General features: G+C 44.5%; 4 protein-coding genes across 8 annotated transcripts in view; 1 reads left to right on the forward strand and 3 right to left on the reverse strand.

Annotated features, from left to right (window-relative positions):
• Positions 1-7,273: 7,273 nt before the first annotated feature.
• LOC115766870 (proteasome activator complex subunit 3) lies at positions 7,274-8,894 on the reverse strand. Its single transcript, XM_030710931.1, has 3 exons — positions 8,701-8,894; positions 8,085-8,619; positions 7,274-8,009 (listed from the first exon to the last, which is right to left on the reverse strand). Exons 2-3 carry the CDS (start codon positions 8,461-8,463, stop codon positions 7,642-7,644), a joined length of 747 nt encoding a protein of 248 aa, XP_030566791.1. The 5' UTR covers positions 8,464-8,619; positions 8,701-8,894; the 3' UTR covers positions 7,274-7,641.
• Positions 8,895-9,505: 611 nt separating this feature from the next.
• Positions 9,506-10,527, forward strand: LOC115766848 (leucine-rich repeat-containing protein 57). Its single transcript, XM_030710898.1, has one exon. The coding sequence runs from the start codon at positions 9,662-9,664 to the stop codon at positions 10,427-10,429; it is 768 nt and encodes a 255-aa protein (XP_030566758.1). The 5' UTR covers positions 9,506-9,661; the 3' UTR covers positions 10,430-10,527.
• Positions 10,528-10,544: 17 nt separating this feature from the next.
• Positions 10,545-13,045, reverse strand: LOC115766847 (probable peroxisomal acyl-coenzyme A oxidase 1). The gene is made up of 2 exons (XM_030710897.1): positions 11,709-13,045; positions 10,545-11,642 (listed from the first exon to the last, which is right to left on the reverse strand). Exons 1-2 carry the CDS (start codon positions 12,716-12,718, stop codon positions 10,559-10,561), a joined length of 2,094 nt encoding a protein of 697 aa, XP_030566757.1. The 5' UTR covers positions 12,719-13,045; the 3' UTR covers positions 10,545-10,558.
• A 3,463-nt stretch (positions 13,046-16,508) lies between these two features.
• LOC115766875 (histone deacetylase 4) overlaps positions 16,509-24,943 on the reverse strand; it is a 31,163-nt gene continuing 22,728 nt past the window's right edge. For 4 of the 5 annotated variants that reach the window (XM_030710938.1, XM_030710937.1, XM_030710939.1 and 1 more), the window contains 8 exons: positions 24,733-24,863; positions 22,764-22,910; positions 20,124-21,061; positions 18,908-20,062; positions 18,706-18,825; positions 18,132-18,566; positions 17,028-17,161; positions 16,509-16,951 (listed from right to left, as the gene is read on the reverse strand). In XM_030710938.1, coding sequence (XP_030566798.1) covers positions 16,897-16,951; positions 17,028-17,161; positions 18,132-18,566; positions 18,706-18,825; positions 18,908-20,062; positions 20,124-21,061; positions 22,764-22,910; positions 24,733-24,863 — 3,115 coding nt within the window. In that variant the 3' untranslated portion in view covers positions 16,509-16,896. The remainder of the gene's footprint in view (positions 16,952-17,027; positions 17,162-18,131; positions 18,567-18,705; positions 18,826-18,907; positions 20,063-20,123; positions 21,062-22,763; positions 22,911-24,732; positions 24,864-24,943) is intronic. The other variant, XM_030710940.1, reaches the window with a different exon arrangement.

Consider the following 24,943-nt stretch of genomic DNA (forward strand, 5'->3'; position numbering starts at 1 on the left):
CAATCAATATAATTGTTCAACAATATCAATCAGACATTTAACATTGCTGAACAACAACAAAAGCTTTCAATGCCAATCAATCAGTCATATTTATCTATTATATTTGAAACTACCTCTCAATCAAAATGAACACAAATCGATGCAAGTAATTTGATGAGTCAATCAATGTTTTTAAACATGCAATCAATCAATCAAAACGTATCTGTTTAAAAGACCAAACATATCAATCAATATCCATCATGCTAACTTTCCCTCTTCTTGCAGCTACTATCGCCAGGCACACGGCAGCAATCCACCGGAGGATGCACCTGGACAATTTAGCGCCCAGAGTCTGATTGATGCCATCATCAAGCACGAGATAAGCCGCACCGGCGACATCGGCAACCTGCCCCGCGACATACCGCGTCCCAACTACGTGAGTAAAACGCCACTTGGACACGCTCTTGAGTATTGTGAGTTAACCTTTGCCTTCAAACGCTTTCAGTATCCGCGCGACCTGCGCCAGGCGCACGAGGGTCCCGTCTCGCTGCGGGCCGCCGAGAACAACGGCAGCATGAACTCCAGCTCGCCCAGCGTCAACAGCATTGATCTCGAGCAGGAGCAGCGCCCACAGCAGCAGCAACAGCAGCAGCAGCAGTCGAAGTCCGGCATGCCGCAGTCCGGCTCGGAGCGCTCCGTGCATGGCACGCTGCGCGGTCAGGTGCCGCCGCCCACGCACCATGGCACGCCCATTTCGCAATCGGGCAGCGGCCCGACGTCGCAGCAGCAGCAACAGATACACACGAAGAACATCACCTTCGGGGAACTGACGGACTCGATAATCGCCAAAGACTACGGACCGAATCCGCATTTGCGTCCCACCTATTTGCCCTACATGCAGGATACGCAGAGCATATTGCCGCCCGATCGCTGGAAGCAGAATCGCCGACAGCAGCAGAAAGCCGAGGAGGCGGCCGCTGCGGCGGCGGCAGCGGAACAACGTGCCAAACAATCGCCCATCAATGTGGTTGGCGGAGGCGGCGGCGGCGGCGGCGGCGGCGGCGGCAGCAGCACCAGCAGCAACAGCAGCGGCAGCAGCAGCAGCAGCGGCATCGGCAGCAATAGCAGCGGCCCCGGCAGCGGCGGCAGCAGGGGCAGCGACGGCGGCCCACCATCCGGTGGCGGACGGGCCAATACGCCCGGCGAGGATGCACGCAACATAATACGCCTGCCGCAGGCGGTCAGTCCCCGGAAGTACGCCCACGAGCTGATCATGCAGCATGCCGCAGTCGCCGTTGGCGCGGATCCCACACACTATTTCCTCCAGGCACCTGGCGCTGTCGTCGGCCGCAGCAGCGGCGGCGGAGTCGTTGTGCCGCCGCCGCCGCCCTCCGGCGGTGATCAGCGCGGCCCCGGCGCCGACAGTGGCAGCGGCGGCGGCGGTTCGGGCTCCAAGTTTGACAACTATGTGAAGAATCGCATTGCGGAGGTGATGCGCGACGATTACGGCAAGAGTCGCAACGTGGATGAGCATTTGCACGCACAGGTGGCGCACCTGGCGCACGCCCATGCCGTGGCCGCCCAGAGTCACGTCAAGGAGTCGGCGGCGCCGCCGCCAACGCACGAGATCAGCGTGTCGCGCAAGACGCCCAACCAGTACGATGTGATTGACAGCGGGCGACGCTCGGCCAGCAGCAGCAGCGGCGGCTCCAACAGCCACAGTGCGTCCGCCTATCATGCGCCGCCGCCGCCGTCGGCGGTGAACGCCTTCGCTGCCAACACCTATGCGTATCCGTTCAGCGCTCTGACTGTGCCCAGCGCTGCCGGCGGTCTGCCGCCGCCGCCGTCCATGCCCTTGGCGCATCAGTCGGCGCCGCCCTCCCACTTGAGCTGCAAGGTGGCGCATGCGCTTAGCGAAGTGGGCGCCGCAGCGGCAGGCGTCAGTTTGGTTGTGGGTGGCGGCGGCGGCGTCGTTGGCAGCGGCGGTCCAGGTGCTGGCGGCTCAGTGGGCGGCGTCATGGGCGGCTCAGCTGGCGGCGGCGGTGGTCCGCTGAATGCCAACGTATTGGCCGTTGCTGCTGCCGCAGCGGCAGCAGCAGCCGCTGCCTGCGAGCCAAAGCCTCTGCTGTCCTCGAAATATGAGGCGCTTAGCGACGAAGATTAGTTGTGACTGCAGGCGTCGTCGTCCGGCATGCGCAGTCTGACGGCAGCAGCGACGGCGCCTCCAGCAGCCCATCCACATAGCGCAGCCAACGTCTATCAACACCAGCAGCAGCAGCATCACCAGCAGCAGCAGCTGCTGCAGCAGCAGCAGCAGCATCATCACCAGCAGCAGCAGCAACAGCAGCACCTCCAGCAACAGCAGCAGCAGCAGCAGCTAAGCTGGACCAGTGCCGGCTATCGCCGTCATCATCTGGCCCAAGCTCAGCTGCAGCAGCAGGCGACGACGCAGCTAGCGCCACCGCCGCAGCAGCAGCTGTCGCCGCACGGACATCATCATCCAGCACACTATCAGCCGACGGCGCTGCTGCCGCCGCCGCCGCTGCAGTCGGCGTCGGCAGCATTGGCGCAACAACAGCGAGTGCACTATGCAAGCAGTCAACATTACGGTGATCCGACGTCGGCAGCGGCAGCAGCAGCAGCGGCCGCAGCGGCAGCCGCAGCTGCGCATCACTATGCTAGCGGCGCAGGCAGCGGCGCTGGCGCTGGTCATGGCTACTACTAAAAAAAAGAGACAACAACAACAACAGCAACAACAGCAACATATGTATGTACTTTACGTCATTTACGGCAGCAACAATTTATATGTATATGTATGTGTATGTGTATGTAAAGAACTATACCAACTACAAAATTATTCGAGCAAAGCATAAAACAAAAAGAACACACACACACACAAAAGAAATGTTGACAGCTGACTTGAAAGAGAGCACCGCAAGCTAAGAGAGCGAGCACTTTTTGCGCTCACACAGGCAGAGACTAGACTACGCTCTTCTAAACGTAAGAGAGCTTTGAATGAAAACTGCATACAGAGTTAGAGAAAGACACACACATACACACGCACACACACACACACACAGGCAGGCAGGCACTCACGCGCAAGAGCTGGTGCGTTTGTTGCCTTGCATTTTGTGTTAGTTATGTAACCCAATCGGCAACCTGCTGACCTGACCCCTTCATGGACTAGACACACTCAGAATGGACGCACGCACGCACTAACGCGAACGCACGCACGCAAGCACGCACGCACCAAAAATGAAAGAATGAATGAATAATGCAAATTGAAACTGTTTTCAGGCATGCAAACAGTTGAAAGTATACTAGAATATATGCTTACATACGGTATGTATGTGTATGTGTACGGTCTATGTATGTACATATATTTATATTTACATATGTGTCTATATTATATATATATATATATATCTATATATATATATGTTTATGGAGAGAGAAAGGCAGCCGCGAATTTGAGCACCAGCTGCATGCGCTTTTATCGCACTTCCTTTTACCCGACCCCTCGAGCTGCCCTCACCTTGTAGCGCCAGCTCTCACTCTCCCTCTCTCGCTCTCGCTCTCGCGCAAGCACTCGCCCACACATCTCTGTTTCATACACCGTTCTTGTGTTTTGTTGTGTGTCTCTCTTTCTCTCTCTCTCTCTCTTTCTCTTTTTTTCTTTCTCTGTTATTGTTCTTTGATTTGAATTTTCAGTTACGTGCATTTGTTGTAATTTGTAGCCCAAACGTAAACATAACCTCAAAAATTGAGTCGAAAACTTAAGGAAATTAAATTTAGTGACAAAAATATATATATATATATATGTATATCTATATGTATATGTATATGCATATGTATATGTATATGTATATGTGTATGTATATTTAAGGATGAAAACTATTACATAAATACATATACATTAAACAATTAAATTTAACAAAATATATATTTAAAACAAAACAAAAACAAGAAAATAAATACACTGTTGGGCTGTTCTTAGAAAAGAGAAAAAAATCTAAACAAAAACAAATACAAAAAAAAAAACCTAAAAACAACAAAAAAAAATTATATAAATACATAAATGAAAACAAGTAAATATATATATTAAAGTACACTTGCAAAACATTTGTTTAAAATATATTTTGTAAATTTCATAAAAACAACAAGAAAACAACTAAACATAATTTTAAACATATACTATAACTACTTTTTTGTACTATCCAATTCTTTTTTTTTTTTTGCTATTTCTATGTGTAAGTTTTTAATTTATGAAGCATTATTGTTTTTTTTTTCTATTGATAAACTTATGGATATGCATATATGCTTGTATGTGTGTACACAGTTATAAATAAATAAATATATATATATATATATATATGCTATACGCTATTGAATTATGTACGTTTATTATGATAAAGATTATGTAAGTAAAAGGAAACAAAAACAAAACAATTATGTATATATATATGCTTACATGTATATATATACACTATATATATATATGTATATGAATATATATATATTATTATTATTATTATTATTATATACATATGCATATTTTTTTATATAACAAACTTATGTCTTACAACAAACAAACAAACAAAAGAAGAAGAAGAGACGATAAAAAAAAACAGTTTTAGTGTTTAGCTATTTTACTGTTTATGTTTTTTTTTTAACTTATTTTTTACATGCAAAGAAGAAAAAAGAAAAAAACAATTTTTAAAAGAATTGAAAATAAAAACGATTTACAAAAATTAAATATTTTTAATACACAATGTAACTAAAAAAAAAAAAAAAAAATTAAAAAACAAACAAAAAAAAAATAAAAGTAAAAACCACAACAAAACGCTAAGACTTATTCAACAAAAATTTGTAAAATATTAACAAAAACTTATAAATGTATATGTGTATGTGTGTATGCATGTGTGTGCGTATATATATACATATATATATATAAATATAAATAAAAATATAAATATAAATTTAAATATACTTATATTAAAGAATATATATATAAACAGGAATGGATATGAAAAAGATATGAGAAATACATAAACACACTCACACACACACACACACACGCACACACGCACACACACACACGCGCGTAACTCTGCTGGGGCTTTGGGCCAGCGCGGCATCGATTTGGTAAAATGCATGTCCCGTTTTTTTTTTTATAAATATATATGCATGTATGTGTATGTGTGTATATATATATATATATATAGATATATACATGAATTACGAAGTAAATAACAAATTCTATATGGCATAAGTATAGAAAGAGAGTGAATAAAATGATACAACAACAATATATATATATATATATATATAAATGTGTATATAAGTTTATATATGTATATATGTTTGTGTGTGCATATATATATAAACATATATATATATATATGGGCGCATGTATGTTAGTATGTGTGTGTGTATGCATATGTGGAAGCTGAGCTGCAGCCGCAAACGTTGGCAGAGGAACAAAGTCGCCCGAGCAGCCCAGGCTCAAGTTCTATATAACCACATATATATATATATATACATATATATATATATATATATATATATAAATAAATATAAATAATATATAATATATATAAAATATGAAATCTAAAATCTAAATGGCAACTCAAGTTAAACATAAAAGTTGCCGAATTTTAATAAAACAAGAAAGTAAGAAAATAACTTGCGCTGATTATGATGAACATGTTGATGATAATGATCACAAGAATTATGAAAATGTATGCAAAACAAAAAACACAAAAATAAGCAAAAAAAAAAAAAAAAGAAAACGAAAAAAAGAAGAAGAAGAAGAAAAAAGATTACAAATATAACAATATGTAATAATAATAATAACACAACAGCAACAAAGTCGATAGTTTATTGTTTTTTTTTGTTTTTTTTTTTGTTCATTTTGATTTCCGGTTTCTGTTTGAATATACAAAAAAGGAATGATTGATAAACAATTGACATAATGATAAACATATAAATATAAAAATGAAAACAAAAATGATTTGAATACTATATATATATATGTATATATATACATGTTTATATGTGTATATGTATCTGTACATACATACATATATACATATATATATATATATATATATATATATATATAAATGGACAGCGTGGGCTGGAGCTGATTTATGATTGATAAAAACAAATAAAGAGAACGATGTGTAGCTTTTAAGTTTTAGTTTGTAACTTTATGCCTTAAGTTGTAAGCTTACAAATAATAAAATAAAATTAAATACAATATATTAAAAAGCAAACAAAACAAATATAAAAACGAATACAAACAACAAACAAACAAAAAAATGAATAAAACAACAACAAAACAAATGTATAACAAAATGTGCCTTTCTTTTGTTTCTTGATCGGGGCAAATTGTTTTTTTCCAGTATTAAAACCAGTTTGGGCTGAAAAAGTGTGCGACATGTGCACAAATTTAATATACATATATATAGGTTTTTCTTGATTTCAAATCGGTTTAATCCTGGACAAGATATGGCTACTTAGACTCTTACAACTTAATGGAAGAGATTGGCATGCAAGTTTGTTGAAGAAGAACCGGCAACATTCGGAAAAATTGTAGATTTTGTATAGGCATCGATAATTGTGATCCGCACGAGTCCAAAATGATATCCCAAACCAAAATCGGATCTGAAATAGTCGAGATATTTCAATTTGAATGAATTGATCAGACTCTAATGATTAATTTGAGGAACTACAACATTTTGTAAAGAGCAACCGGCTAACTGAGTAAAAGACAATTGTTTTATTGCTATTGATTTATTATTGATACTCTATATAGGCAGCGATCCACTGCCTTGGCTTGTTATAGAAGACAAGACAGCAAGAATCGAGTCGGCTTAGGCATTTGCGAAAGTATCCCTGAAGTATGCTTAGACTATGTATTAGGCGGCAATCCTAAAATTATGCTACACCAACTGAACGTGTGCACATGGCCGTAACCAGAATATCCAGTTAATGCAACAAACCGAAAACTTTAACTCGCCTGGCATTTGGTTTTCTCCGATTCTCATTCTCATTCCCATACTTTTTGCTTGATTATAGATATATAAACGCAACGAGTCTTATAGTATACAAGTATGCGATTTCTTCCCGTGTTAATTACAAGTTTCATTGTCAGTTAAGCCCACTTTTTGAGGATTTGTTGTTAATCCGTTAATTCGTGAATTATGTTATTTGCTTGAAGAGCGACCGAGCTTCGATTGTTTTTATTTACGTGTAACTATTGCTTGGAATCTAAAATTAGCATCGACTCTTGCTTGTATATTACTTTAATCTAGATTATAATCTAGATACCCAAATATTTTATTACATTAAACTGTCCTTAAGAACTGCACGCTTTAAACATAACGTCTAAAGGTAATCATATTGTTAGATCTCTTACAAATTCTCTCAACTTTATGAATAACAAACTATTCCAAATGGAAATTTCGAGTGTGTAATTAACTGTGTTTAACTGGGACCACGCTTCAATACGGATACGCGGGCTCTGGAACGGGATGCGGACGCTGTTGGCTTCCAGTATTGAGGAGAAGGAGGAGAAGAAGGAGGAGAAGGAGGCGTTTGCGGTCTGTTTGTTAACTTTAAGAAACAAATAATAATAATAATAATAAATGGGCGTCTCTAGTATAAGCTCTCAATGTTCGATGAGCGCGGCTTCTTCAGCTTCTCCAGATTCTTTATAACAATATCGTGCAGCGAGGAGTAACGATTGCGCACCTCGCACACCACCAGCCACAGGCTGAGATACTCCTTCTCGTCCAGCTCGACAACCGCGCGCCTATAGTCATCGATATGCGGATATTTGGCCACCTTCGAGACGACCTTGGCGCGCGATAGAAAGTATCTAGATATTTGGTCAAAGAAGGCGGCCGCCTCCGATTCGACCGTCTGGATTTCGGCCAGCGTATCTTCCTGAATCGACACACCGAAATTGTTGCCATCCTCGATTTTGGGTATCATAAAGGAAATCCACATTTTCAATAGGTTCGCTGCACAGAAAACGAAAGCATGAAATTAATTACAGCCGCTTGTCACAGTGCCACAAAAGTCGCCCGTGCACTTACAGTCCTCAACCAGCTTGCGTATAATCGGCTTGACCACCTTGATCATCTCGCAGAGCGGCTTATTGCAGGGCACCGTGCCGGCGGGTATGCCCAAGACGGCGGTGCCGGAGACGTCATCTTTGCGCGCCCGTTTTGGCACTGGATGATCGTCGTGGGCGCTGCCGTCGCCGTCATGATTGTTGACCAATATGGGCGCCAAGACCGGAATGTTTAGATCCTGATGCACCTCGTTGAAGTTGCGCTCATTGAACATGGACGTGGCCAGCAGTTCGTTCAGCTCAACGATTTTCTCGGGGAATCCTTTTGTAATTAGTATCTCCGCCTTCGAGATCAGCGAGTCCTTGTACTCCTGCACCTTGGTTATTGTATCCTTAGGCATTCTTACCGATCGCTCTTCCCGCAACTAAGCACTACGTTCAACAGAAATCACAGCTTGCGTTCTTCACCGGTTCGTCTGCAACAGTCAGTAGCGCGTGCTTCACGTTCGGCCACTTGCGTTGGGTTAGGGCTTGAGTTTGCGTGTCGGCAACGTACACTGTGCAACAAAGCATATTGTTTATTAACTGTCCGTCGGTTAATGCTGCATTTGGAATGCACATTTTCGCCCGTAACTTACCAAAATGAAAAACTCTTGATTGCTTTCGATGCGGCAGGCCGCGAGTCCACGCTTGTATTTTATGACAGCTTCGGCAGTGGTGAAATTCAAAGTATTGTAAAACGCGAATTGTCCATGGCAGAACTATCGATTAACTATCGGTCAATTTGGTGCAAAAATAGCTAGATTAAAGCAAAAACAGCTTTAAAAAATAGTCAATTTCGAAATGTTATTACAAATGTATACATATTAACTAAAATACAAACTAGTTTTTGCTACAGCAAGTGATGACGCTCCAACTCTATTAAGCCTTAGTAAACTGCATATCATTCTATATTGCGCGCAACTTATGTTTTTTAACATAATTCTTAACTGTTTACCAATATTTCAATTTCATAAATAAAATATAACCATAGCCGAGTTGTGTCGCTACACAGAGGCTCACTCATTTCACAACCCAAACGCGATCACATATTTGTCCGATTTTTAGTCTTTACGTAAATTAATTCTTTACATAAATATTGCCAAAATAAAATCATCGCTCGTTTGTCAGCTTATTAATATCGTTCTATCGTATATTATTGCACGAGTGCAACTATCGATATGACAACTCCAACTAGACTCCAACTATATGAATCGTGTTCGGTCATTCGATATTGCGCGCGATTCTATATTTGAATGCGATTTCTTCAAATAACTTTGCCAATAATTGAATATAATAAATACAACATTTATTTTGCACATGACGTAACCATACATAGGTTGCGTCGATTTACATTACATCCCAATGCCCATGACAAGCCCTTTAACAACTGCCCCCGGTCACATATTTGTCAGATTTTCGGCCCTTGCTTTCAAAATTGTGCACACTTGTTATAAAGCCACACATATATATTGCCCAATTGTACCAACGTTCGTCGACGCAACAGCTCCGACAATTATCGCACACTGTTGCAAAATCACGGACTATCGATATATCGATATGACATCAATTTCCTCCATCTATAGCTCAGAGCTGGACAGAAGCACGAACATGGGCAACAAACAAATAAAACAACATCTGGAGACTGCACAAAAGACGGGTGTGCTGAAAATATCCTTGCAACGCCTGCAGGAGTTCCCGCCGCAGCTAAAGAACTATCCGAATGTGCTGAAGACGCTCGATCTATCGGAGAATCGCTTCGAGACGGTGCCCGATGAACTGGGACGCCTGACAATGCTGAAACATCTGAACCTGAGCGGCAATCGCCTGTCGGAGCTGAACGAGGTCGTGGGGGAGCTGCTCAAGCTGGAGGTTCTGCTACTGATGAACAATTTTCTGACCAAGCTGCCCAAGACGCTGAGCAATTGCACGCACCTGAAAACGGTGAATCTGAGCAATAATCAGCTCAAGGTATTCCCATCGATGCTCTGCGGCCTGAAGCAGCTGGATGTCTTGGATTTGTCGCGCAACCAGATCACCGAAGTGCCCGCCGAGGTGGGCAATCTATATGTAACCGAACTGAACCTCAATCAGAACCAAATCTCTGCGCTAGCCGAGGAAATCGCCGACTGTCCCAAGCTAAAGACCCTGCGGCTCGAGGAGAACTGTTTGCAGGCGATCGCATTAACGCCGCGCATACTCAAGAGCTCCAAGATCTGTAATCTGGCCGTCGATGGGAATCTGTTCAATTCGAAACAGTTCACCGATCTGGATGGCTACGATGTCTACATGGAGCGCTACACGGCAGTCAAAAAAAAGATGTTCTAAATGTTATTTATGTGTCTACTTCTTCTTTCCATACACCATATTATATTATTTAATTTATTAGCTTAATTCTATGCTTTCTGTGCAGTTGTTGCCCATTCACAATAAAAGTCATTCGCATTCTGTGGCGCTTCACAGCTTGTAACGAAATAGCGGCTGCAGATGCGTGTGGTAGCTGGGATTGACGGCCTCCTGGTTGAGGGGATTGCGACGCGCCTCCGCCATCAGACGCTCGTAGACACGGCCATCCCAGCAGCCCAACGTGGAGCCGAGCACGCGATCATGAAAATCAAAGCCATCGACCAGGGCCAAGGCATTGGGACGCAGTGCGCCCAGCCGCTGCTCGTAGCGCTGCTCCAGCTGCTGCAGCTGCTTGCTGCTGATTCTGTTGCTGTTCCACTTGAGCACGGCGCCCAGCTGGCGCAGAAATGTGTCCAGCACGAACAGCTCAACCAGCTGCTGCAGCAACTCATACAACGCCGGCTGCACGTTGGGCCCCAGCTGTGCCAGCTGCTTGATGGCATTACGTGCCAAGTAGGCGTGGCCGTGCAACGTCGCCGCTGCGGTCAGTCGTCTGCCGCTCAAATTGTTGGCCTGCTGGTCCGTGTGCTTGCCGTGCTGGCGCTGCTCCTGCTGCCACTGCCAGGCCTCGCGCAGCTGGGCCGCAGCACAGATCTCTAGCGCACGTGCCACATTCTCGAGCAGATTGTCGCCCCAGCTAAGCGGCGATGCGTTGCGCAGGTAGGTGACGCTGGCAGGCAGCACCTTGCGCTTCAGCGCATCCGTATGCTGGCGCAGCAGAAAGCGCGCCGTTTGCAGCAGCAGGACCGTGTGCTCGCCCTCGTAGGTGAAGGCGGCGCTGGCCAGGCCCTGGATGCTGTCAAAGTTGGCGGACGACATGTAGCCATGGCCGCCGCAGGCCTTGCGCAGCACATCGATACCCTCGGCGGCGCCCTCTGTGCAGACGGCCTTAAGGCAGCAGCTGAGCGCGTGCAGCTCCGGCAGCTCGCGTCCACCATTGCTGCCATTGTGTCCAGCCGCCTCCAGCTGTTGCATGACGCGCTGATAGATGGACCACAAGACGTCGGCCGCCAGGCGATAGCAAACGCCGCGCGCGATTTGCGGCAGAATCTTCGCCTGCTGCGTGACATGATCCAGAATTTGCGGTTCCGGTGCATTCGGCTCGATGGGACTCTGGCGACGCACGGCAGAGTAGCTGTGCGGCAGGCGAAACAAAAAGAGCGGATTAGCTGAGCTGATTTGGGAACTGAACATCTCCTACCGTGTGGCTATGGTGGCCGCCTGGAGCAGCCCGAACATTACGTCCCGCACTATGATGACACGCACAAACACCATGGTGCCATAGACTAGGAGCGGCTGTGCCGCCTGCACGAATCGGCCATCGGCGAGCACCTGGGCGTTCTTCATCAGCATCTGATCGCGCGGTATGCGCACATTGCGGAAGCCAAGGAAGCCATTGTTCACCCCGTTGGCGCCCAGCTTGGGCCCAATGTCGCCCACATCGATGCCGGGCAGCGGTTCGTGCGTCTGCTCATCGCGTATGCGTACCAGAAACTGCTGCAGTCCATGATGCTTGCCACGGATGTAGAGCTGCGCCAGCACCACTACCATGTTGGCCGTCTGCCCGAGACCGCCGGGCCACCACTTGTAGGCGCTCAGGGTGGGCGTATTGAGCACGAACTGTTCGCGTTCCGCATCGTAGTCGGCGCGCGTCTCCAGGCCGCGTATATAGCTGCCGTGGCCGAGTTCCGTTTGGGCATAGGTGCCAACGATGCCATCCAAGCGCCAGGCGCGTCCCACCCAGCGCCGCTGCTGCTCCGCGTTGCCCTGGCTCAGGAGCGTGGGCAGAAACATGGAGAAGTGCAGGCGCAGCGGAAAACTCTGCTGGAACAGCGCCGTGCCCACTGGACCCGACAGCAGCATGCGATAGTCGTACAGCAGCTTAATGTTAATGCTGTCCTCTGTCCCCTCCAGCTCCTGCTCCTCCTTGTCTTTGGGCTGCTGTGCGCGCTGGCTGCGCTGCCATTCGCGCAGCTTGGCTAGAAATTTGGTGCCCTTGGTTAAGGCATGCTCGTAGCGCTGCTTGTACGACATGCAGCTCGGATGCACTGCATCATCGAATTCCGGATCGTTGAAAAAGTAATTTTCCAGTGCACGACGCTCCTCCAGCTCGTGCCGACCGCCCGCCCACCAAACGGCAAAGTCTTCGCTGGCAATTGTCGCGCCCTCGCGCTCCCGCCGCAGTTCAATGCACTCGCCCAATGCCTCCATGTCCGTTCCAATTTCTCCTTCGTGCTCTGAGTGAATCCAACAACGATTCGCCAACAACTGAGACGACAACGAACTGTGCTGTGCCACGCCCCGACTGGTTTACGGGCCGCAATCGTTGCCCCTCGCAGAGCTTATCAGCTGTTGAATGTTGACGATCCTGTCACACAAACATACATATGTCTGCCGTGTACGTATGTACATACATATGTGCCATATTTCACAGATAAGATACACTTGCAGCTATATTGAGCATATGCAAACAAATTTTTAAACATGCCTATAATTGTTAAAGAATCCAATTAACACGCAAAAGCAGCTAATCTCACACAAATGTTGACCAGTGTTGCCAATTCAGCTAATTTTGCTCAGAGAGCATTCAGCCATTTTTAACATCGTATTCAGCCATTTTTTTTTTTGTAGCGTCAGTTGGCAACACTGTTGCGGGCATTTTATTTAAATGGTGTAGAGTGCGTGTGTGAGAGAGAGGGAGATAGAGAACAATGTAACCAAATCACGACATTGAAATTTGCGTTGCTTCTATGTTTAATTACATTGTCCTTTTTTTTTGGATTTATAGCCCGTATATGCATGGTCACATTTTTGAAGAATGGCGGGCTAAAATGTGTTTTTAACGGCTAAAGCTATAATTGAAAATGATCATAATAGCTATTGAAAGTCTAGGGATTATCGCTCGCTAGGGATTATGGCTCGCTGGATCGCTCCTTCACCTGGTCAAATTCCTATTTGTCTCCTCTTCGATTTGAAGTGATTCTGCCTTAGACTTCTTTTCTTGCTGCAGCTATCTCTTTCAATCACTTGAGCTCTCTTTCTTATTGGCGCATTAAAGCTAGTTCGCGCTCTCTCTTTTCTACTCGCTAGATCTTTCTTTCTCGCTCCATTAGTCTTTCGTTAGAAGGAAGGCGATGGAATAAGTATTTTGAACAAATTTACAAATAATTTTCTTGTTGTTTTCATTTATTATCATATATAGAAAAAGCGACACAGACATTTTGTATTAGTTGTATATGTATATATAAGTATGTTTTTTACCAATACGACAAAATATTTGATGGATTTGATGCCCGATTCAAAACCAGGCAACTAGACATCAGCTCATTGTGTTAACGTTAACTAGTCTGGCATGGGTCTATTTAACAGTTATTGAGGTTTGCGACCCATATACGCCGGGATGAGAAAAACAACTCTCGGCCGAGCACATAATATCGGTCCGATTTCGTAAGTTAACATGAATATATATAGTATAGTATATATATTTGATTTCATTATCAATGTCATTCCCAAAATCAACAACAAAACAAAAAAAAAACAGACAAACTGAGATAAATCTGACACGATGCGAGAACTCTTTCGAATACTCTAAGAGTGTATCTTTATATGTAGATATACTCGTATTTGAGGTCTTTCTGGGAATGACATAATTACTTTTTAGCTAATGATCATTTCTTTTGTTCAATTATTGTTTTAGCTCTTGTTAACATTATGTTACATCATATCATTACTTTTTTGACTCTTATATCTCGTTGTGCTCAATTAACATATTTGTATATTTCTCTTAATTAACAAACAAACAAACAAACAAACAACAATTACACACATATACGTACATACATAGATAAACACACACACATACATGCATACAAATAGTATATATAGGTTATAACGGAGATATCGAGATCTTTTGGGTATGCTTATTGTTTATACCATTTATTCGTTACTTTTCAACGCTGGGTGCCTGCGCCCAGCCTTATCAACAGCTCATATATATTTTCTTGTTGTTTCGATTAGATCAAAATTGAAATTCTGCTTTTCGATTTTGCTATATTTTGCTCACTTTCAGTTGCTGCTGCTCAGGCAGACACACACACACACAAATATATATCTATAAATATATACATACATATGATCGCCATTTGATTATGATTATTGTTACAGTTATTAGTTAGGAGCTGCCACTAACCGTGCCTCCGCCTCCCACCCCACACACACACACGCAAGCAGAAGCGACATCAACAACTCGTGCACTATGACCAGTGTTGCCAGCCTTCTTCAATTTGTCAGACGGACAGTTGAAATTTGAAACTGATTTAGCTATTAAGGCTGTCAGCTGCTTTAAGCTGGGTTTCATATTGCGTCAGTTGGCAACACTGGTCGTGTCTCATTGTTCCGTTATATTAATATATGTGCATGTGCATGCGTGTACATACACATGCATATATTTGTACTTCAGACTTGCAGCAGCACATGCATACGCACACACACATTCGCACACACACATACACGCGTGCATAGTTGTAGTTGTGACGTACAAAAAGCTCACTAAGAATTTGGTTTTTGTGTGTGTTTTCATTTATGTTTTGCAATTTGTTCATAGTTAGAATTACAGTTATAAGCAAGCCAAAAACTACGATTTGTGCCTGTAGTAGTAGGTAGTAGTACGCATTAACCGTTAGACTATATGTATATATATAGGCACACACATGCACACATGCGTATGCACGCGCCCGAATATAAAATTAGAAAATATAAAACAAAAAAAAAGAGTGTACAGCATAATTTATAATAGTTAATAAATAAAGATTCTAGACAATCGTTTGACAATCATTTCACATTTGTTATTATTACATATATGCATACATATGTATGCATATGTACATGTATATATATATATATATATAGTATCGTATGACATATCATATTACAGCTTAATATACTTAACCTTAGCTTTATAACTGTATAAATCGAGCTAAAACTTCAACACATACTCTCAACATTCATACACAAAAGTTATGCAAAAAAAAAAAAAAAAAACCAAGTATAACAACTAATAATTAATAATAATAAAATAAAAAACGAAAAATAATAATAATTGTAATAGCTATAGTAATCTTTATAGTAATAATAGTTCTACACACAACAGACATATATATCGAGAAATAAAAATAGTTATTTGCACGTTCAACATTTAAATATATGTGTGTACACATATCTACATATATATATATACTTTACATAGTATGTATATGCATCTCTTTAATGTATATTCGTTTTAACAAATGCAGGCTTTATATAGTAGTTTATCTAGTTTAGTACGCACATATATACATACATACATATATATATGTGCACATGCTCTATATGTATTATATGCATATAGACTTTGAATTGATTTTAACATTTAGCTTTAGAATTTATCGATTTTTACATACATATATAATTTCATTAAAAATTCCATTTATATGCTTCGCTGCATCATATACAAACATACAATCTACTAGAACTATGTAACTTATCTGACTACAATTTGTTGTGTGCACACACACACATGCACATGCACATGCATACATACATGTATAGCTATGCGTATATGTGTGTGCGTGTGTGTGTGCGCGCGTGTGTGTATATGTATATAGAAACTCTATGTAACTGTGTTGATTCTTAAACGTTTTGCTTTGCGCTTGCTTCTTCTACTCTTTACTTAAACGTCCGTTACTGTTTTTAGTTTTCTTTTCTTTTCATTTTCATTTTCTTTTGCTTTTTTTTGTTGGTTTTTCTTTGTTTTTGTTTTTGTATTGTTTTTAGTGGCACAGCCACGTTTTGAACTTTAGGCCTTGTTTCCAACTGTTTTTTTTTTTTTTTGTTTATTTGTTTTCTTCTCTCCTCTTCTTAACTCTGGCTCTGCCTCAGACCTCCTACTCATTCGATGGTTTTCTTTCTCGTTCTCTTTCTCTTTCGCTTTGTTGTTTGTTGTTATGTGTCTCGCTCGCTCTCTCTCTCTCTCTCTCTCTCTCTCTCTCTCTCTCTCTCTCTCTGCGTGCGTGTGTGTGTGTGCTTGTTGAGGCGGCTAGCTTGGCTTGTTCAGCGTGTATGCGTATGTGAGTGTGAGTGTGTGTGTGTGTATCTGTGTGTGTGTGTGTGTGTGTGTGTGTATCTGTGTGTGTGTATAAGAGTATAAAAAACAGTTAGATTGTGATAGAGCGACATATATAGAGAGTGTCAAGCGAGAGACGAGCAACTGACAAACGTTTGCGTGACGACAACAACAACAACAACGACAACGACGACAACAAATGACATCAACAACAATAAACAACAACATTTTTAACTACAACAATAACTAGAGTGCGTTGAGCAGGCGACGGCGACGGCGACGCGGACGTCTATTTGGTTTCATCCTGATCCATGGGCTCCTCGGAATCGTCACGCGAAAGCGTTCTAGAGAGAGAGAGAGAGAGAGAGAGAGCGAGAGATTGGCTTTCATACATGTATGTACGTGTGTGTGTGTACTCACCTGTGCAGCGACTGCATGGAGAGGCCGGCCATGGCATTTACCGTTTCAGATTCTTCGTGCTCCACCTTGAGTGCCTCTAGCGCGGACAGGCCGACCGTGTGCTCCAGGAGTCGCACGCAGGGCCAATGCGTTTGCTAATAACAATGAGAAACTGGTTGAAACACATATACATACATTTAAATAGAGAGCGAGAGAGAGAGAGAGAGAGCGCGTCGGACCAGCGAGCAGAAAGTCGCCAGTTCAAATCTAGCTGCAATTAAGCGTATGCATCGCAATAGCCTTGTAGAGGATATTATAATTTTGTTGTGGAATAGAGATAGAAGGAGATATCCATAAGGAATATATACATATATATTCTCGATCAGCATCAACAGCCGAGTTGATAAAGCCATGTTTGTCTGTCTCTTTCTATGCGAACTATTCTCTCTCAGCTTTAAAGCTAACGTCTTGAAACTTTGCATAGGTCCGTCTTTCTATTGCAGGCAGTACATATGTCGGAACCAGCCGGATCGTAGCCCTATATCATATAGCTGCCAACAGAACGATAGTCCGAAAAGAAGGCTCTTGTATGAAAAAGTTTTTTGCATATAAAGATAGCTTGACCAAACTCAGCATTTGTTAGCTCCATTATGATTCTCATATATATGCAAGATCTTGTCAACAGCGGACCACTATATTATATAGCAATAGGAACGATCGGTCGAAAAGTAGGTTTTGGTATGCAAGGAGAAGAAGTGCGACTCCCAATCTTGAAAAACAAAAAACACAGCTAATTTTTCGATCGATTCTGATGATATAATAAAGTCGTGCTATATAGAGAATATATTGCCCATGTATCAGGAGATTTGCATTACACGTAAATGCCAAGTTTGGTCAGGATATTATGAAAAGCAAATAATGATCGATATTTCCAATGGCAGCTATATGATATACTTTTCCGATCCGGTGCATTTCTGGGCTATTTACTGCCCAATCTTGATATCTTGATGATCAACAAAGTTGTTCACACAATAACCTACTTATGGACCGATCGTGGCTATGACAACTATAGCATATAGTACTCCGATCCGGTTTTAAGTAACCCTTGTCTTCTCAGGAACTCACCTGTATGGCAATGGTCTTCTGCAGCGTGTTGATGGCATTCTGGCAGGGCGGTCGCTCCAGTTCGCTTGGCAGGATCGGGGCCGCCGGATCGCCAAGCAGGGCGCGAACACACTCTTGCGCCGAATCACAGATGGCCGCCAGATCGTAGCCGCCCTCGAGAGCGAGAACAACCTTGCCGTTGGCCAGCTGGAGCAGTTCGCGCGTCATCAGGCCAAAGCAGGCGGGCGAGACATGGTAGCCGCCGAGGGGCGCCGGATGGCCGGTGGCCGCATCGAAGCCCGACGAGACCAGCACAATATCCGGATTAAAGCACTTGGCGATGGGCATCACAACGGTACGGAATGCAGCGATATACTCGGCATCGCCCAGCGGTGGATTCAGTGCGCCCGACCAGGAGATGTTCACATTATAGCCGAGCCCAGCACCGGCGCCGCACTGCAACAGCGAGAGAGAGAGAGAGGGAGAGTGAGAGTATGAGTAAGAGCGAGCTTTTGGTATACCCTAAGCCCCACTTCGTCCCAGCTTCCAGTTTATAAAAGTCTTGATCTGAGCCGGAATCCTTGCCGTAACTTACCTCTGTGGGGCCACCTGTGCCGGGAAAGAAGTTACCGTCATCGTGTCGATGTATGGAAAGATATAGAATGTCGGGACTTTGGTAGAATGCTTGCTGTGTGCCATTGCCATGATGCACATCCTGCAAAGAGAGAGAGAGAGAGAGGGAGAGAGAGATGGATTAGACTTGGATAGTTGATGGTTGAATATGTTTCGAGACTTGCCCAATCCACGATGAGAATGCGCTTCATTTCGGGCACGCGCTGGCGCAGCAGCTTGGCTGCGATGGCAATCGAGTTGAAGAAACAGAAGCCCATGGCCAGATTGGCCTCCGCATGATGGCCGGGCGGACGGACGACGGCGAAACCGTTGCGCAGATCACCTTTGGCCGTCTTGAAGGCCAAATCAATGACACAGCCGGCGGCCATGCGGGCGGCAATTGCCGTATGATGCTCGTTCCAGGTGGTATCCAGATCGACGCCTAGCCCGCCGCAGGAGAGGCGCACAAAGCTGGCGGAGAGTGTGCTCTCGAGCTTGGGTCGTGTCAGCTGGCCCTGATTGGAGCCAAAGAGCATGGCGTGCGCCTCCGTATGCACCGTCTGCAGCTCCTCCTGTGTGGCCTTGCGGGCGCGCAGTCGATCGCAGCGCTTGACCAGATCCGTTTCATTGAGACGCGCCCAGACGCTCTGCAGCCGGCCGCTGTGCTCCGGATGCGGCGCATTGTCGCCGCAAATGCAGGCATGCTTCAGCATCAGCGGATCGTATGCGAGGCCCGTCGTGATCTTCTTGTGCGTCAGTCCCGAGCTCTCCACCAGCTGTTGCTGCTGCTGACGCAGCTGGGCGGCATAGACGCTGCCAAGGAGCTGCCGCTTGTGGGGCAGCGTCAGATTGACGGGCGGTATATGATCGGCCGATGAGGAGGTGACAATGGGCGTCGGATGCTGGCCCGTGTCGGGTATCTGGCTGAGGCCATGGCCCGGCACCAGGGGGCTGCTCAGAGTGCGCGACAGCGGACGCATTAGGCCCTTGGCCAGCTCCTCCTCCTGCAGAAAGAGCAGCTCGCGCTGCTGCTGCAAATACTCCTGATCCCGCAACTTGCTCGACTTGGCCGCCGCACGGTAGGTAGCTGCAGCGAGCGCCTCCGGCAAGTTCTGTGAGGTGCTGGTCGCAATTGTGCTCGTGAGCACCGTCTTGGGCGGCTTCTTTTTGTCGGTGAGATCCATGACCTCGGCGGCGGAATCATCGTCCTCCTCCTCCCTAAGCTGCGGCTCGCGTATCGCCGCAGCGGCTGCGGCGGCGGCGGCGGCATCGCTTCGCGTCAGCACCTTCTGGCGCAGCTTCTGGGTGAGCACCTGGTGCTCGTAGGCCTGCCGTTCCGCCTGCAAGAGAGAGTAAGCGTTGGGTTAGGCCAAGGGCACAGAGCCAGGCTGGAAGACTCACCTCGCTATTCTCGTAGTGCGTTTGCACCACATTCAGCTGGCCGGCGCCGGTGAGCATCGGATGGCCCAGGGGCAGCGGCGCCGATTGGGTGCGTCCGAGTGGCCGGTGGCCCTGCTTGTGCAGATGCACCTGGGCCACCTGGGCGTCTGTGATGGGCACATGCCCGGCGCCGCTGTGACCGTGCGCATGCTGTCCGTGCGCATTGTGCTGACCATGACCATACAGCGCATGGGCGTGGCTATTTGTGGGCGGCAGTGTGCCGGCGCCAGCGGCAGCGGCAGCGGCGGCAGCAACGGCAACAGCGGCAGCATGAAGATTAACAGCCGAGGCGCCAGAAACGCCGCCCAGCTGCATATAGGACGAGGACGAGGGCAGAATTGTGGAGGCGGCATGCGCCTGCGGCGGCGCCGTATCCCCCACCAGCGATGCCTGCGACGAGGACGTCGATGTGGCCGACGCGGAGCGCACAACTGGCGACGGCTGCGGCGCAATGCCCGTGGCGGGCATCATGGAAAGCGGCGGCGGTGGCGGCGGCGCCGCTTGCCTGCCAAACGACATGGCCAGCGGATTATAATAGGTGGGCGGTGTGCCGGCCACGCCCACGCCGACGCCAACTCCAACGGGCACCGGAGGCACACCGCCAGCGCCCGTAGCTGCCACATGCTGACGCAGTGCAGCGAACATGGCATAGTTGGCCTGGCCCGCCTGGGCGTTGGTTAAATGCGGACGTCCCAGCGATATGTTTGGCAGGGAGGGCGAACTGAACAGCGGCAGATCGTTGATGCTGCTGCGCTGGCCGGGCTGGTATTGATTTACCTCCTCGTTCTCCTCCTGGATGGGCGCGCTGGTCGGTGAGCCCCGGCTGCCAACCACGCCCACCGACATGCCAGTCGACGAGGGCGGCGAATTGGGACCAGAATCCGGCGTGCTGTTGCAGTCTTCAAGACAAACGGGAAAGGTTTTCGATTCAATTAGGGTATACCATATAGATATATATAAAGATATATATATATATATAGCTATATATATATATATATATAGATATTTATATATTTATGGATTTGGTGACTTTTTTGTGCTCCTCAGTTGGCCATGCGGCGGCGGCGGCGGCAGCGGCAGCGGCAAAAAAAAAGGGGGGCGCGGCAACAGCATTTGGTTAATTTGAGGTTAGGTTCAGTTAATTGATTAAACAACAACTATTTGGAAAGTTTCGCGGGCCGTTCGGTTAGATAAAATAATAACAACAGCAACAGCAACAACAACAACAACAACAATAATAATAATAACAATAATAATAGCAAAAGTTACAACAGCAATTTAATTAAAAAGAACGCAACAAATTTCAATAGTTTAGGCAAAAAATCGATGTAAAACCCTTTAAATGGGCTTTATCAAAAGTTTCTTGGTTGGGTGTATGACAATTCCTTGTGTGTGTGTGTGTGTGTGTGTGTGTGTGTGTGTGTGTGTGTGTGTGTGTGTGTGTGTGTGTGTGTGTGTGTGTGTGTGTGTGTGTGTGTGTGTGTGTGTGTGTGTGTGTGTGTGTGTGTGTGTGTGTGTGTGTGTGTGTGTGTGTGTGTGTGTGTGTGTGTGTGTGTGTGTGTGTGTGTGTGTGTGTGTGTGTGTGTGTGTGTGTGTGTGTGTGTGTGTGTGTGTGTGTGTGTGTGTGTGTGTGTGTGTGTGTGTGTGTTGTGTGTGTGTGTAAGGAAAGTAAGAGAAAACTTAAAATTAACTAAATAAAATGTAAATCACATTTGCAAAAAATGTTCATATTAGCCTCGAGTAATAGCGTAATTCCACTGTCAACATTTCATACATTTTTTTGGGAATGTGAAGTATGTTGCCCACATTTGTCACATTTGCAAAATATGTTGATATTAGCTTCGAGTTATAGCCCAATGCCACTGTCAACATTTCTTACATTTTGTGGAAATGTGAAGAATGAAGAATGTTGCCATGTTATCGAAAATATGAAAATATCATTAAATTATAATTTTAAATTTGACTAATTCCAGTTTTTAACATTTATAGATGGCTAAATCTTGCAAGGAGTCCATTAAATGGAGGCTCTACTTCGATGCCGCATATTTTTATCTGTGGAAGACAAACTTTTCGGCGATTAGGTAAATGAAATCTAAACCAATTTTGTCATTCATATCTTATTGACAACTGACACTTGCTAATGGAATCGCAGAATGTGAAGCTTGTAAGTGTAACATATGTTGAGCATAGTGGAATCAGGCTATTATAGCCATATGCATGTTGAAGCATATTTAGTTTTTGGCTTGTCATGGGCTTTGATAGAACTTGGAATACTATATTGTGTATAATTTTAGTCGATTCATTGATCTATCCATAGATAACGAGATCTATATATATATAGATCTGCCAATAATCAATATAATTATAGATATTGTTACAGATGTTGTTGTTGTTGTTGTTGCGGCCCGACGAGCTTTCCGCTTTGCGTATATGTTAATGCCTTGATATCCAGTTCCGTTTGCGTTGAACCCAAAAAAGAGAAGTAAGTGGTTCTACGCCTGCCGCATGGCCGTAGTCGCTAATCGTGTGTGTGTGTGTGCTTGTATGTGTGTGTGTGTGTGTGTGTGTGTGTGTGTGTGTGTTTACGAATGTTATACGTACTTGTGAGAACCGAGTTCTTCTGATGCCTTCGCTGGGCGGCTTGCAACAGCCGCTCGTGACGTCGCGCGCCCGCGGGCCCCCCGATGCGCGCCTTGCGCTCGATGACGCTCTGCTTGAGTCGTATCTTCAGCAGATTTGGCTCCGATGCTGATGCAGATATACACATACATATATACATATATCATATGCTAGATATAGTTATGGTAATTTGTGTGTCCATGTGTGTGTGTGTATGTGTGTGTTTGAGATTGAGTCTAGACATTGCTGTCTTGACCTTTCGACCCATACTTTTGTCTAGACTTCAGTTCTGCTCTTGGCCATTTCGTTAGTCATTTAATGTTTCAATTTTAGTAACATGCTTCATAACAGGGCCTCTATTAATGGATTTAAACCTAGCTACATTCTTTTTCTCTAAGCTAGACTTTCATTTAACCCCTTAGAATGGACCTATTTAATGTTATCGAGGAACTCTTCTCTTAAATCGCTGCTGAAACTTATCTCATTTGTAGTTCTAGCTCCTGAAATCTAGCAGCTGTTCAGACATCCACATTTTCTCCTTGCTTTTATATTTGTGTAATATGCACTTATCTAATTTGAATAACTTATCCAAGTTATATATGATATCTTCTTTGTATAACTTCAATAATTTAATAATATTAACTTATCCATTCCGTAGTCCTAGCTAATCAGACTTGCAATTTTGTTCCTATTTCCTGTATATTTGTGATATATGAACTTATCTAATATTATTGCTAGACTAGATGATTCCATTTTCGATTCACCTGACCTATATAATCCGATCTTAGCTTTATAGCTGCTGCTCGCTGACATCTGGTTGATTAATAGAAGGCAAGCTTCTCCCTCTTCTTCAATTAACGCTTTCTAAAACCTTCCCTCGATTGATCAGTGCTAATGTTTCTATACATCACATAATTGTCTAAGCGATGATCTGGGTTTGTTTTTCCCCAATTTAACTGATCAGTGATCATCTACTTAGTTACAATAAGGCACATTAAAAAGATGTTCCATCTGTTGGCATCTTTTTAGAGAAGTATGTGCTCTAATTCCAGAACTTTAATAGAGAAAACCTTTAAGATCTCTTTTCTACTGAACTCTCATTTGAAAGTGATCTTCATTTACGTACTTGAATATGATCAGCAGTTCTTTAAGCTTAAGTTGACTGATCAGTCCAGCGAACTGTCTATAACATGCTCTCAGCTTCTATTAAGTCTAAGCTTTGGGAATGATCAGCCTTTGATCTCTCAATTGATCACTGATCGCGAGCTATGATTGATTTTTTTTGGCTTTTTTGTTAGCAGTCCTCTTATTCCAATTATCTATGTATTTTAGGGAAAAGTCGATCTATTACTTCTTTTAAAGCTTATCTCTGCTTCTTTCTGCCTTCCTTTAGGAACGTAGCTCGTCTTCTAGCTCAGGTATTTCCTTCTTCATCTTTTTTTTTGGCATTTTTTTGAATAGTAAACACGCGATGCAAGATCGATTTTCCTTTTGATTTTAAGGAAGTTCCCTTATGCAAATTCTCTACTTTAAACTATGGCTTCTCGTAAAGCTTCTTTCTGTCTCTCTCTTTAAATTCTTGCATCAGATCAGACTGAGATTAAGTTCTCTTCTTATTTTTTTTTTGTCAAGAAGTTCCCTTATTCCAATTCTCTATATACTCTAGGGAAACATTAAACTATGCCTTCTCTTAAAGCTTATCTCTGCTTCTTGCTGCCTCTCTTCAAATTCTTGCAGCAGATCAGACTGAGATTAAGTTCTTCTAGCTTTGGGATGTCTTCTTTTTTGTCATTTTTTAGTAGTAAACAAGCGATGCAACAAGTTGGCAACACTTTGACACGCCAAGCAGAGGCAGAATATTGGTTAATCAAGGGGCTGGGCGTGTGAAAGGTGGGCGGCGGGGGCAGGTGGGCGTACACACAAGATGGAGCTAATGGGAGCAAGAACTTACCCGTTTTCCGCAAGGGGAAATCAGATTCATATTTGAGCAGTGAGGCCGGCGGCTGTGGTATTTTATAGGGATGTGCGCTGGTAACGGTGCCCGCGGGCAGGGATTCGCCCGAGGAGCTCTTCACCACGCCGCTGGAGCGAGAGAGAGAGAGAGGCAGAGAGAGGGAGAGAGAGGGAGAGAGTTATAGAGCTTTTGAGCTAGTCGCCTGTGG

The sequence above is a fragment of the Drosophila novamexicana genome, unplaced genomic scaffold (genome assembly GCF_003285875.2).
Source record: "Drosophila novamexicana strain 15010-1031.04,08,12 unplaced genomic scaffold, DnovRS2.1 tig00001270-arrow-arrow-pilon, whole genome shotgun sequence".
NCBI lineage: Eukaryota > Metazoa > Arthropoda > Insecta > Diptera > Drosophilidae > Drosophila > Drosophila novamexicana.

What these genes read in the sequence shown, in the direction of transcription:
- LOC115766848 (XM_030710898.1), top strand. Translation starts at nt 9,662, where the DNA reads ATGACATCAATTTCCTCCATCTATAGCTCAGAGCTGGACAGAAGCACG.
- LOC115766870 (XM_030710931.1), bottom strand. Translation starts at nt 8,463, where the DNA reads ATGCCTAAGGATACAATAACCAAGGTGCAGGAGTACAAGGACTCGCTG. An exon ending in ACGCAAGCTGGTTGAGGACT is followed by an intron (nt 8,010 to 8,084) that starts GTAAGTGCACGG and finishes TTTTCTGTGCAG; the next exon opens with CGAACCTATTGAAAATGTGG.
- LOC115766847 (XM_030710897.1), bottom strand. Translation starts at nt 12,718, where the DNA reads ATGGAGGCATTGGGCGAGTGCATTGAACTGCGGCGGGAGCGCGAGGGC. An exon ending in GCGGCCACCATAGCCACACG is followed by an intron (nt 11,643 to 11,708) that starts GTAGGAGATGTT and finishes CCTGCCGCACAG; the next exon opens with CTACTCTGCCGTGCGTCGCC.